The 15,145-nt window shown below is 36.7% G+C and overlaps 1 protein-coding gene across 1 annotated transcript in view; it reads right to left on the minus strand.

The window, feature by feature from the left end:
- LOC101344910 (antigen WC1.1-like) overlaps positions 1-14,329 on the minus strand; it is a 190,781-nt gene extending 176,452 nt beyond the window's left edge. The window contains 4 exon segments of the mRNA XM_023741477.1: positions 761-1,081; positions 3,363-3,683; positions 5,430-5,750; positions 14,146-14,329. Of these exon segments, the coding sequence (XP_023597245.1) occupies positions 761-1,081; positions 3,363-3,683; positions 5,430-5,750; positions 14,146-14,329 (1,147 nt within the window).
- Positions 14,330-15,145: the final 816 nt, after the last annotated feature.

A 15,145-nucleotide genomic window follows, 5' to 3' on the forward strand; every position in this document is an offset into this window, starting at 1 on the left:
ATCTATTCACCTGTTGAAGGACATCTAGGTTGCATCCAGCTTTGGGTGATTATGAATAAAGCTGTAATAAACATTTGTGTCCAAGTTTTTATATGGACATGTGAAGAGATTGTGGAGAACTAGTATTATTTCTTCTTTAAATGTTTAGTAGAATTCACCAGCAAAACCAACTGGGCCAGGTGCTTTCTGTTTTGGAAGGTTGTTAATCGTTTATTCAATTTTTAAAATGGATATATGCCTATTCAGATTATCTGTTTCTCCTTGTGTGAGTTTTGGCAGATTTTGTCTTTCAAAGAATTGGTCCATTTCATCTAAGTTATCAAATTTATGGGCATAGAGCTGTTCATAATCTTCCTTTATTATCCCTCTAATGTTCATGGAATCAGTAGTGATGATTCCTCTTCATTTCTGATATTAACAATTTTTGTCTTCTCTCTTTTTTTCTTGGTTAGCCTGGCTAAAAGCTTATCAATTTTATTGATCTTTTTTGAAAAAAACTAGCTTATGGTTTCATCTATTTTATCTATTTATTTCCTGTTCTCAGTCATTGATTTCTGCTTTAATTTTTATTATTTTTCTTTTGCTTACTTTGTATTTAATTTGCTTTTCTTTTTTGAATTTCATGAGGTAGAAGCTTAGTTTATTCATTTTAGATCTTTCATATTTTTTAATACATGCATTTAATGCTATAAGTTTCCACCTCCCAACAACTTATTCCTGAGAATTCAAATTCTTACACTTTATGATCTTTGAACCTTACCAGAACAGGTCACTCCAGCATCTGATCTTCGGGCACAATCTTCCTTAGCTTTTTCATCATATATGCAGTCCCAGAGAGCAGATTCATTTCCAGTATGAGAGATATTGTTTATCCAAATTTCTCTAGATTCATTACTAGGTTTAGCATGGCTACTGCTATGGACAACAAATGGACATCCTAGTTGTTCACAAACGACAGTGGCTTGTTCATCATTCCATCCATTGCTACATATTGTCCACCACAGTCCATGCATTCTGACTCCTACTCTCCCTGAGCAATTGCTGCTTCCATCTACTAGCCTCAGGTCCGAATCTGCTCCATCTAGAACAAAGTTACAGGAAAACATCTGGGCTGGGTTTAGAACAGGGTCATTCACTTGCTGCCATCCCTCATAATCTTATGAAGATTAGATGTATCCTTTATGTACTGAGAAAAGTAAATAACAAGAACGCAGTTTGTTTTGGAATTTCAACAAAAAGAATTCAATATTGAAGTGTATGTCATTTTTTTTTGGAAATAGTCTTCAATATGGAAATTGAAATTATAAACCTTTAGTTTGCAAAATATATTTGTTGTAGGAAATGGAATTTGTTCACTTAAGTTGTAAATACACTGTAATTTTTTGATCTATCAAAAATATACTGTTACTTCTTCATCTTACTGTGGCTGCTTTTTCATGCATGTGAGTAGATAGATTTAGTAAGTCTAAGGAAATGAAAATGTGGAAAATTATTCCTTGCAATAATTGAGGAAAGGAGATACAATTTCCATGTTTTTTCTCTTCCCATGATTCCAGCTTTTTGTACATTAATTAGAAAAATGTTTTTTACTACTTGGTGCAAAATTTGATCCACTTTGAATAGGTTAGTCTTGGGAAATTTAGGGGTTTATTTTCTTATAAAAACATGTGAGTCACAATGATAATACTAATCATACCTGTACTATCGAGCACTTCCTGATTGCCAGGCATATTTCAGCTACTTTCCCACCATTATTTTATTTAATTCCACTATCCTATTCACAATAGGAGAAATATGCAGCTTAGACAGATTCATTTTGTACAGGTTCCCATAATTATCAAGTGACAGATTCCAAACTGTAAACTGTATCTGTTAGATAACAAAATTCCTATGAATATAGGGTAGAGGAGAAGACCAGTGTACCTAACTACCCATCTTACCATGCATTGACCATACACATCTGTCCTCACTGTTGGGACTGTTCTCCAGCTTTATTTTTCACCTACCTCCCTTCAGGGCCCTCCCTTGCTCTTTCAGAGACACATAATTCTAGAGATTCCAGAGTATGGATAGCAACTGTTCTTAAAGTTAAGGATATTGTGTCAAGTCAGAAGTACACTGTTATGAATTCACTTTATTGTAAGTATATTTATGCTAAATCAAACTGATTAAAATTTTCTCTCTCTTTCCTTCTCCTCCCTTGTTCCCTCTCATTTCCTTATATGTTACTCTTCTCTCCCCCACTCCTCTTCTCCTTCTCTTTCTGAAATGATGAATTGATTAAGTATACTGTGGGAAACTCTCTTGCAGAGTGGAAGTGTTTGGTCCCTAAATAAAAGATTTAAGTGAACTGGTATAAAAAGAAAGAAAAAGACTAAATTATATGAATTTCCTGAATGTATTCCCTTGCCCAAATAGCCTATGAAGAAGATTTTGGGTCTTTGGCTAGTGGAGAGCTATTGTAGCCAATAATTGTCTATATGTTTTTCTATGTGCACATGCCCCTGTTGTATGCTTTAGACTTAACTCTGTTTAAAAGCTACAGCCAGATCTCAAACTACACAGGAAATATTACAAAGGCATCCTGTGTGTGGGCCAGTGGGGTAGGGTTAGTAATAATTTACTTAAGAGGCATACTTCATCATGCCAAAGGTGACTCTTTCAGGAAAATAGTTGAGTCTACATACAGAGATTCTTTCATAAGAATCCTAGAAGATGGAGGTTTAATTTTATTAAGAAAGTGGACAAGTTCTCTTACAGCTTTCGATAAAGAATACTGATGAGGTAAATACTGAGGGAATATTTTAAACTCTGATCATACAAAATTATAAATAAACAGCAGGGGGAAAAGGTGTTTGTATTCAAAAATCCAAATCTAGAAAAGAAATGATTACAGTACAAGGTATAAAGTAATTAGCAAAGTCATGAGTTTTTAGATACTCAACAAAAACAGTTTATTGTAGTGAGAAAAGGTGCTAATATGAACTTAATTATTACATTATATAGAAATATTTTTAAGTTTCTATAACTATACTAGGAGATTAGAGAATATGTTTTTAAAATTATACTGGATTTGAATATAAACCGTACACTTGTTCAGACTAATAGCAATTTTGACTGGATTGGATATTTTGTTGAACCAATCAGAATTAAGTAAAATTGTGTCAGAGGCTATAAATCTCATTCCCAAGAAGGGAGGTTCACAATGCAATGGGCCCAAAAGACATGTAACATATTCTCTGAGGAAAAATTAAATGTGCCAATTCCTACATATCACATTGGTTGTGATTTCTTCAGGGTTTGGTCCTATCTCTTCAATAGAGGTATTTTATCTGATGCAGTCATATGGATATAGGTCTTACCTGAGCAGATCACAGACACATCTTTATGGTGAAGACAATTATGATTTTCCCATCCAGAATGTCTGCAGTCCCAAAGAAAAGATTCATTACTGAAGCAAGAGACATCGTCATACCATATAGGACCAGAACCTGATCCTAAATGAGGCAAGCCAGGGAAGCCAAGCACTGTTCCACATCCCAACTGCTTGCAAACTACATCAGCAGCAGCATGGTTCCAGTTACGGTTGCATATGGTACCCCACATTCCTTGAACGTTCAACTCTACTCTCCCCACACAGTGGTTACTTCCTCGCACAAGCCTCAGATCTAGAGCAGCCCCATCTGAAACAGAGATACAAACAAAAAGCTCAGGTGATGTTTTGGTTAGACACTTTAGACTCAGATCTTTGTATATCCACTTATATAAAATCTGCCTAAATCCAGCATACAGAGCTCAGAATTCACCAAACTGGAAAGACTGGTGAATCCACAGACTTCAGGAAGGTATCCCAAAGGTTATACTCCTAGAAGCAAGGAGTAGGAATAGACCAACTTTTGTGGGAATGGAAGTATATGTTCAAATTATCTCTATGATTGAATAATGGTTGTCTAAAATTGCTTCCTGTATAAAACATGAGATAAGATGGAACGCCAATTATCTTTATAATTTTTCATAAATCATGTACATCATATCTCATAAATAATAAAAGTATGAGGAGATAACACGATAAAAAAAGAAAAAAGAAAATCAAAAGACACAAACCGACTGGAGTTATCAGAAACAGTTTTTAAATTACCGTACTTAATAGGTCTAACAAAATAAAAGACAAAACTGTAAAGTTTGGCAGAGAAATAAAAACTGTAAAAAGGAACCAAATGGAGATTCTAGAACTGAAAAACCCAATCACTAGTTAAAAACACAACAGCTGGGTTTAATAGTAAATTCATCACTGAAAGAGAAAGTATCAGCGCCTACACACAGAATCAAGTACAGAGTCAAATGTATAGAAAATATGGGAAAAAGGGTTTAAGAAGCATAGGGGATAAAATAAGAAAACCTAATATATGTGTAATTGTAGTCCCAGAAGGTGAGAAGAGAGAGGATGTAGTAGAAGAAATATTTGAACATACAGTAGTTAAGAATTTTCCAAAAACGAAAAATTTACAAATATAGTCACAAACTCAAGAGGCACCATGAACTGTAAGCAAGAGAACTACAAAGAAAATCATACCTAGGCACCTATCCACCCACTGCTGTGGAGTCATTTCCGATTCATAGCTACCCAACAGGGTTTCCAAGGCTGTAAATCTCTATGGAAGCAGACTGCCACATCTTTCTCCCATGGAGTCTCTGGTGGTTTTGAGCCGCTGACCTTTCAGTTAGCAGTTGATTGCTTTAACCACTGTTCCACCAGGTGTCCTTTAGCTAGGCACATAATGGTAACATTTCTGAAAACCAATGACATAGAAAAAGAAAACTTTAAAGTAACCAGAGACATAAAAAGACATTATCTTCAAAGAAAATACAATAAGAAGGACAGTTCACTTTTTGGTAGAAAGATGACATTCATATAAAATGGAATACCTTCAGTGTTTTAAAAGGAAATGAATACCAACCTAGAAAATAACCAGCCAAAATCATCTTCAAAAAAAAGGACTAAATAAAAACTGAATTTGTTACCAGAAAATCTACATTAAGGAAGATAATAAAGGCTGTTCTTCACACAGAATACAAATAATTCCAGATGAAAGATCAACAATGCAAGAACTATTCAATATTAATGAAAAGGGAAAATCTAAATGAATAATAAAACAATAAATTCTTCAGAGATCTTGTGTATATTCTCTATATTATTATATTACATTACTATATGTAATTACATATTATGTATATTATTTATCTTTAGAATCTGATTTTTCCAAAGACAGAGTTCAATTGATTGAAAATCAGTATTTGTATAGGATTCCAGAATACCTATAGAATTCTGAGATAATTCTTAAGAGTGATTTTCTTTTTTAAAGAATAAATAATCATGAAAAATTTGAACTGTTTTTCATTTTTTGGTTTTCATGGGTTGGTAGTCTTACCAGAACAGATAACTCCAGCAGCCAAATTATTATAACAATTATTTTCTCCCAATCCATGGTATTTGCATTTCCAGAGCGCTGACTCATTTCCAAAGCAGGACATATCATAAACCCAGATTTTCTCAGATGAAACAGTAGCATTAGGATAAAAATTTGTGTGAATCACAGAGGGGCAACCCAGCTGATTGCAAACAATAGCAGCATCATTAGTATCCCATTTATGATGACACACAGTTCCCCACTGATCGTAGACTTTGATATTCACCACTCCTTCACCTTGGTTACTTCCATTCACCAGCTTTAACTCCACATCCTTTTTATCTGCAAAACAGACGTAGGTCTAAGTCATAAGTGAGACCAAGAAGTCTCAGGCTTCTTGGGTCTGAAAACATCTTTCATTTACTTATTTCCATAGAACGTTTCTTCTTAACTCAAGGACTCATGGCTCTAATGCTATAACATTGTCCTCTCAATTCATTTTACGAGAAATGGCTGTTACTTCAGCTCCAGAACAAAGGAAACTCACAAAAAATGGTGTGTTTTATTCACGTAAGGCAACATATCTTTTGGCTTAAACTTTTAAGATTTACTGTCTGCCTTAGTCATCCAGTGCTTCTATAACAGATATACCACAAGTGGATGGATTTAAAAAAGACTTTTATTTTCTCACAGTCCAGTAGGTTAGACATCCAAATTCACGGCACCAGCTCCAGGGGAAGGCTTTATCTCTCTCTGTTGGCCTTCTCATCAACCTTCCTCTGGACTAGGAGCTTCTCCGTGCAAGGACCTTGGGGCCAAAGGACACGCTCTGCTCCCTGTCCTGCTTTCTTGGTGATATGAGGTCCCCCATTCTCTGCTTGCTTCCCTTTCCTTTTATCTCTTGTAAGATAAAAGGTGGTGCAGGACGTACCCTAGGGAAACTCCCTTTACATTGGATCAGGGATGCGACCTTAGTAAGGGATACAATCCCACCCTAATCGTCTTTAACATGAAATTACAATCACAAAATGGAGGACACCACACAATACTGGGAATCATGGCCCAGTCAAATTGATACACACATTTTTTGGGGGACATAATTCAATCCATAACATTGTCCACTGGAGGGAAATAGGTCTCCTAGGAAAGAGATTTGAGGGGAAATCTGGGGGACAACTTCATATGCTGTATTTTGCAGGATACTAAATTATATAAGTAATTGAAAAACTTTCCATGATATGATCCTTGGCCAGTGGAGAAAAATAGGGTTGAAGTAAGCTTGTCATAAAGAACCATTTGAAATGGAAAATGATGGAAATTCCATGGATTGAAAGACAGACCATTTGTGTACATGTAACTAAAATATTTTAGAAACATACAATCCATAATCACAATGATATGGTTGTAATCTCAAAAAGGAAAGGCTAAAATATGTTGTAAAAGGAAAGACTGTTGCACACTGTCTGGCAATTTTTATTTATTTAGTTGTACTTTAGATGAAGGTTTACAGAACAAACTAGCTTCTCATTAAATAGATAGTATGCATATTGTTTTATGACCTTGATTAACAACTCCATGACATTTCAGTACTCTCCCTTCTTGACCTGGGGTTCCCTATCACCAGCTTTCCTGTCCTCTCTGCCCTTCTAGTCCTTGCCCCTGGGCTGGTGTGCCCCTTTAGTCTTGTTTTGTCCTATGGGCCTGTCTAATCTTTGGCTAGAAGGTGAATCTTAGGAGTGACTTCATTACTGAGCTAAAAGGGTATCCAGGGGCTATACTCTCAGGGTTTCCCTGTCAGGCCAATAAGTCTGGTCCTTTTTTGAGTTAGAATTTTGTTCTACATTTTTCTCCAGCTCTGTCCAGGACCCTCTATTGTGATCCCCATCAGAACAGTCAGTGGTGGTAGCTGGGCACCATCTAGTTGTACTGGACTCAGTCTGGTGGAGGCTGTGGTAGTTGTGGTCGATTAGTCCTTTGGACTAATCTTTCCCTAGTGTCCTTAGTTTTCTTCATTTTCCCTTGCTCCTGAAGGGGTGAGACCAGTTGAGTATCTTAGATGGCTGCTCACAGGCTTTTAAGACCCCAGATGCTATTCACCAAAGTAGAATGTAGAACATTTTCTTTATAAACTATGTTATGCCAATTGAGCTAGATGTTCCCTGAGACCATGGTCCCCACATCCCCCAGCCCAGTAATTCAGTCCCTCAAGGAGTTTGGATTTGTCCATGGAGCTTCCATGACCTTATCCTGAACAAGTTGTGCTGGCTTCTCCGTATCATGTATTGTTTTACCCTTCACCAAAGTTACTACTTATCTATGTTTGTTTAGTGTTTTTCCACCTCCACCCCTCCCCTCCCTTGTAATCATCAAAGATTGTTTCTTTTTGTGTGTAAACCTTTTCATGAGTTTTTACAGTAGTGGTCTCATACAATATTTGTCCTTTTGAGATTGACTTATTTCACTCAGCATAATGCCCTGCAGATTCATCCATGTCGTGTGATGTTTCACAGAGTCATCACTGTTCTTTACCGTCGTGTAATACTTCATTGTGTGTGTGTACCATACATCTGTTGATGGGCATCTAGGTTGTTTTCATCTTTTTGCTATTGCGAACAATGCTGCAATGAACATGGGTGTGCATATGTCTATTCGTGTGATGGCTCTTATTTCTCTAGGATATGTTCCTAGGGGTGGGGTTGCTGGATCCTATGGTATTTCTATTTCTAGCTTGCTAAGGAAGCTCCATATCGTTTTCCAAAATGGTTGTACCATTTTGCATTCCCACCAGCAGTGCATAAGGTTCTAATTTCCTCGCAGCCTCTCCAAAATTTATTTTCAGTTTTTTTGATTCGTGCCAGTAATGCTAGGGTGAGTTGGTATCTCATTGTGGTTTTGATTTGCATTTCTCTAATGGCTAGTGATTATGAGCATTTCCTCACATGTCTGTTAGCCACTTGAATGTCTTCTTTGGTGAAGCATCTGTTCATTTCCTTCACTCCTTTTTTAATTGGATTATTTGTCTTTTTGTTGTAGAGGTGTTGGATTTTCCTAGATTTTAGAGATTAGAACTTTGTCGGATTTGTCATAGCTAAAAATTTTTTCCCAGTCTGTAGGTTCTCTTTTAACTCTTTTGGTGAAGTCTTTTGATGAGCATAAGTATTTAATTTGTAGAAGATCCCAGTTATCTAGCTTATCTTCTGGAGTTTGTATGTTGTTAGTTATGGTTTGTATCTTGTTAATGCCATGTAAAAGGGCCTATAGCATTTTTTCTTCTATGATCTTTATAGTTTTTGGCTTTATATTTAGGTCTTTGATCCATTTTGAATTAGTTTTTGTGCATAGTGTGAGATACAGGTCCTGTTTTTTTTTTTTTTTTTTTGCAGATGGACATCCAGTTTTGCCAGCTCCATTTGTTAAAAAGACTGTCTTTTCCCCTTTTGATGGACTTCAGGCCTTTGTTGAAGATCAAGTGACCATACGTGGTTGGATTTACATCTGGTTTCTCGATTCTGTTCCATTGGTCAATGTATCTGTCCCTGTACCAGTACCAGGCTGTTATGACTACTGTAGCTGTATAGTAGGTTCTGAGATCAGGTAGTGCAAGCTATCCTACCTTATTACTCTTCTTCAATAGTGCTTTATTTATCTGAGGCCTCTTCCTTTTCCATATAAAGCTAATGATTGTTTTTTTCATCTCTTTAAAGAATATTGTTGGTATTTGGATCCTGATTGCATTGTATTTGTAAATTACTTTCGGTAGACTGTCATTTTCACAATGTTGAGTCTACCTATCCATGAGCATGGTATGTTTTTCCATTTATGTAGATCTGTTTTGGTTTCTTGCTATAGTGTTTTGTAGTTTTCTTTGTATAAGTCTTTTACATCCCTGGTTTGATTTATTCCTTAGTATTTTACTTTTTTAGCAGCTATTATAAATGGTATTGTTTTCCTGATTTCCTTTTCATCTTTCTCTTTATTGGTGTGTAGGAATCCAACTGATTTTTGTGTGTTTATCTTGTATGCTGCTACTCTGCTGAATCTTTCTATTAGGTCCAGTAATTTTCTCATGGAGTCTTTAGGGTTTTCTATATATAGTATCACATCATCAGCAAATATGAGCAGTTTTACTTCTTCATTACCAACTTGGATGCCCTTTATTTCTTTTTCTTTCCTTATTGCTCTAGCTAGGACTTCCAGCATGCACAATGTTAAAATAGGGGTGGTGATAAAGGACATCCTTTGTCTTGTTCCTGTTCTCAAGTGGAATGTTTTCAGCCTCTCTCCATTAAGAATGATGTTGGCTATTGGTTTTGTATAGATGCCCTTTATTGTGTTGAGGAATTTCCCTTCTATACCTATTTTATTGAGACTTTTTTTTTTATCAGGAATGGGTGTTGGACTTTGCCAAATGCCTTTTCTGCTTCAGCTGAGATGATCATGTGATTCTTTTATTTATGTGGTGGATTATGTTGATGGATTTTCTAATGTTGAACCATCCTTGCATACGTGGTATGAATCCTACTTGGTTGTGGTGTATTATTTTTTTTGATATGATGCTGAATTCTATTGGCTAGAATTTTTTGAGAATTTATGCATCATATTCATGAGAGATATTGGTCTGTAGTTCTCTTTTTTTGTGGTGTCTTTGCCTGGTTTTGGTATCAGGGTTATGTTGGTTTCATAGAATGAATTTGGAAGTATCCCTTCCTTTTCTATATTCTGAAATAGTTTTAGTAGTACTAGTGTAAGCTCTTCTCTGAATGTTTGGTAGAATTCTCCAGTGAAGCCATCTGGGCCAGGGTTTTTTTTTGTTGGGAGTTTTTTTTCAAATTACCTTTTCAATCTCTTTTCTTGTTATGGGTATGTTCAGATTTTCAACATCAATTTGTGATAGTTTGGGTAGGTAGTGTGTTTCTAGAAATGTATCCATTTCCTCTAGGTTTTTGAATTTGTTGGAGTATAGTGTTTCATAATAATATGTTATGATCCTTTTTATTTCAGTTCATTCTGTTGTAATGTCCCCCATTTCATTTCTTATTTGGGTTATTTGCATCCTTTCCTGTTTTTTTTTTTTTGTCAGTTTGGCTAGTGGTTTGTTGATTTTGTTGATCATTTCAAAGAACCAACTTTTGGTTTTGTTGATTCTATTCTTTTTCTATTCTCTATTTCTTTTATTTCTGCTCTGCTCTTTATTATTTCCTCTCTTCTGGTGGCTGTGGGCTTATTTTGCTGTTCTCTTTCTATTTGTTCAAGTTGTGTGGCTAATGTTTTGATTTTGTCCTTTTCTTCTTTTTTGATGTATGCATTTATTGCTATAAATTGACCTCTGAGTACTGCCTTTGCTGTGTCCCAAACGTTTTGGTTTGGTATGATTTGTTTACATTCTCATTTGGTTCTAGGAATTTTTTGATTCCATCTTTGATTTCTCCTATTACCCAGTGTTTTTTAAGCAGGGTGTTATCTAGTTTCCACGTAATTGATTTTTTTTCCTTGCTCTTCCTGTTGTTGACTTCTACTTTGACAGTGTTGTGATCAGAGAAGATACTTTGTGTTATCTCATTGTTCTGGATTTTGCTGAGGATTACTCTGTGGCATATGATGTCATCTATTCTGGAGAACATTCCACTTGCATTGGAAAAGAACGTGTACGTTGCTGCTGTTGGATGAAGTGTTCTATGTATGTCTATGAGGTCCAGTTGGCTGATTGTGTCCTTTAGCTCTTCTGTATGTTTGTTGAGCGTCTTTCTAGTTTCTCCTTTACTGAGAGTGTTGTGTTGAAGTCTCCTACTATTATAGTGGAACGGTCAATTTCTCTTTATAGTGATGTTAAAGTTTTTTTAATGTATTTTGGAGCCCTGTTATTGGGTGCATAGATATTTATTATGGTTATGTCTTCATGCTGGATTGTCTCTTTAATCATGATATAGTGCCCTTTTTTGTCTTTTATGGTGGATTTTGTTTCAAAATCTATCTTATCTGAGATTAGTGTTGCCACTCCTGTTCTTTTCTGGTGGCTGTTTCCTTGATATATTTTTTTCCATCCTTTGATTTTTAATAAATTTATGTCTTTGTTTATAAGGTGTGTCTCTTTTAGACAGCCTATTGATGGATCCTACTTTTTTATCCATTCTGTCACTGTCTGTCTCTTTATGCATGCATTTAGGCCATTTACATTCAGTGAAATTATTAAGTGTGAATTTATTGCTGTCATTTTGTAGTGCTTTTTTTTGTGGTGCTGAAGTTTTCTTTGTTCCTCTTACTCTCCTGTGCTGAATTACTTTGTTTGTGGATTTTTTTCACTTCTTTTGTTTTTGTAGATTTTGTTTTTACTGAGACTTTATGTTTTTCTTCTTTATTTTGATGAGTAGGTTTGTTAACTTTCTTTGTGGTTACCTTGAAATTTACCCTTATCTTCCTAGGTTTGAACCAGAATATTATTACTTGGTATTCACCTTGTCTTTCTTTCTGTTAGAAGGTTCGATATCTACACCATTTATTCCCTCTTGTATCATTCTGATGTTGTTGTCATTTACAGATTCACCTCTGTGGTTCCCTGTTGTAATTGTTTTGGTTTTGGACAGTCCTTGAGAGTTCATTTCCTAGGTTGGTATCTGGCTGGTACGACCTTATGTCCTAGTTTCAGCCTGTGGTTTGATGCTGTTTCTTCTCAGATCAAAGGACTCCCTTTAATAATTCTTGTAAATTTGGTTTGTTTTTTATATAGTCCCTTAATTTCTGTTTGTCTGGAAATGTCCTAATTTCACCATCGTATTTGAATGAAATTTTTGCAGGATATATTGTTCTTGGCTGGCAATTTTTTTCTTTCAAGGTTTTTATATGTCATCCCATTGCCTTCTTGCCTGCATGGTTTCTGCCAAATAATCAGAGCTTAGTCTGATTGTTTCTCCTCTGTATGTGACTTTTCTTTTTTCTCGAGCTGCTCTCAGTATTCTTTCTTTGCTTTGGTTTTAGCGAGTGTGATTATGATATGTCTTGATGATTTTCTTTTGCTGTCTATCCTATAAGGTGTTTATTGAGCTTCTTGGATGGTCAGTTTTTCATCTTTCATGATATTGGGGAAGTTTTCTGTCAGCAGTTCTTCAATGATCGTTTCTGTGTTTTCTTTTCTCCACCTGTTCTGGAACTCTGATCACTAATAAATTTTTGCATTTCATTGCATCCCACATATTTCTCTGTGTTTCTTCACTTTTCTTCATTCTTTTTTCTGATTTTTCCTCAAACAGAGTTGTATCCAAGTGTTTGTTTTCAATTTTGCTGATCCTGTCTTCTATCGTTTCAAACCTGCTCCTCAGCCCCTCTATGACACTGTCCATTTCCGAAATCTTGTTGTTTACCTTCTGGATTTCTAATTGTTGTTTTTGTATAATTTCTAGTTGTGAATTTGTTTTTTTGCCATTTTGTTCCTGTATTATTTTCCTAAATCTTCCATTTTTTGTCTGTATTTTCCATGAATTTGTCTGCCTTTTCTATGAATTTGTCTACTTTTTCCTCATTTGTGTCTGCTTTTTGCTTCAGCTCTTGAATAGCTCTGAATATTAGAAATTTGCATTTTCTATTAGGTAGTTTTAGTGCCTTTTCTTCTACTGGAAAGTCATCTGGTGTTTTATTTTGGAGCCTACAGGAACCATCCAGTCCTGTTTTTTCAATGTTTTGATATTGTCTGCTGTCTTCAGGACATTCAGTAGTTATTTTCCTTGTTTATTGATTGTAGATTTTTTGTTTCATCCTGCTTTTTTTTTTAATTTGGGTATGTCTGAGCAGGCGGGCTGTGCATTCTTTTTTGTTTGCTCGTCTGTGGACACGATATTTTTCACCTCTAGTCGATTGGGCAGGTCCAGTTGCTCAGCTACAGTGCAGCAGGGCAAGTCCAGCTGAAGGTGAGGAGCTGGGATGGGTTGTTTGTGGCACGTGCTGGTGCCGACAAAGTGAGCTGGGGGTTAGTAGTGCAGGGTAGATTCTGGTAGGCTGTGTCTGTGCTGCTCAGGAGTGCAATGTTCAGCACAGAGTGCAGATAGACAGGAGGAAAGGGGAGGGGGAGGTTGTGATATGTGGAGCTAGGTTGGGTATGGGAAAGAGGAGAGAAGAGCAGGAACCAAAAAAAAAAAAAAAGTGCTTAGGGAGACTGCCTTTGGAGTGGAGAGACAAGAAACTGAGAAGTGAAGAAAAACAAAAACAAAATAAATAAAATTTTTTAAAAAAGAAAAAATGCCCCCAGGGATCTCACCATCCTGGCTGTGGAGACAGGGATGCGGCTCCCAAGCTGCATGGTATAGTCAGGCTAGAAGAGGTGGAGATGACACATAGTGCCAAGTATTTAGGAGACAGGGAAAGAAGGTAAGTAGAAAGAGATGAGAAACCAAAAAATGAAGAAAAATAAACAGGAAACAAGAATGAGAAAACAAACAGAAAAAGAAAAAAAAAAAAAGGGAGAAAGAAATAAAGAAAAAAAAAAGCCCCCAGAGATCCCACTCACTTGGTGGCATGGACTGGGGAAGCAGTTCCCCAGCCGAATGGTGCTTCACAGCCTGTCAAGAAGAAGCAAGGATGGCACATGGAGTCAGGTGTTCAAGAGAAAGGAGGGGGAGGAGATGAGAGGCAGGGAAGAAACAAAAAGAGGCCAAAAAAAGCAACACCAGCAACAAAGAAATGTCACTGAAGAAGCCAGCTGGTGTGGGTGGGGTGAATCCGTGTGGCACAGAACTGGCGCCTCCCATACCTAGGTTGCGCCCTGCTAGGAAGTGGCGGATGGGATCACCGGGAAGCAGCGAATTGGCCCACCAGGAAGCTGCGGATTGGCTTGAGGGGAAGTCTTGGATTGGCCAGCTGGGAAGCCTCAGATAACCCGCCAGGAAGTGGCTAAGGCCGAGCAGGCGGAGGTAGGGAGGGGGGTGGGAAAGCATGTTATGCTGGTTACTGGGTGTTCTGTTTCCTCCGGGGAGCTCCATAAATCAACTTTCCTGTACTCCCTGTCCACTCATCTCTGACAGGAGTCCAAGACGGTGGATCCGTGCTGTGTTAGCTGGTAAGGTACCTCTGCTTGTAACTCTCCTTGCTCTCCATTCTCTGTCAGTTTCTTATTCCATTAGGTGCTTGGTTGAGTTCTTTGTCTCTTCATTTGATGCTTAGTGTCCCAGGATTGATGTTTGTCTCTGTTTTACTTAGTTTTTCAGGTCTTTGCTATGGAGGGAGAGTGTGCTGCTTCTATCTATAATGCCAAGTTGGCTGCATCTCCAGTGTCTGGTAATTTTTAAGAGTTTGCTTAATTTTTGTTAAAAGATAAAGACCACAACAAATAGTGTACTGCCAGCATGGTGTTGCGATACAGGCAAGCCAGATAGCAAGAATTTGACAATGTCAAACTAGATGAGTGTGAGCCGTAGTCAGTGCCAGTCCATTCTACTCTGGCAGGTATATTTACAAGTTGCAGATGTTTCTGATTGTCTAGACTTAATGACACTGGTCATTCATTACTTTTAACTGACTTCTCTTATTTCTCTTGCTCTTAGTTAATTCTCCCTAAGCCATTTCTTAATAAATATAATACATTTGTATATAAATTTTCCTTCAAAGTGTATATGCTCTGACCAGCCATCAAAACATTCTGATCCATTTGGTAGTTATATTTCTTATTATAAAATAATGATTTGGAGCCTTGTTTATAGGTCATTCTATTATAAATTTTGTAACATGTGTAAATCCTGCTGAATCAAATAAAT

This window comes from Trichechus manatus, unplaced genomic scaffold (genome assembly GCF_000243295.1).
Source record: "Trichechus manatus latirostris isolate Lorelei unplaced genomic scaffold, TriManLat1.0 scaffold00182, whole genome shotgun sequence".
Taxonomy (NCBI): Eukaryota; Metazoa; Chordata; class Mammalia; order Sirenia; family Trichechidae; genus Trichechus; species Trichechus manatus.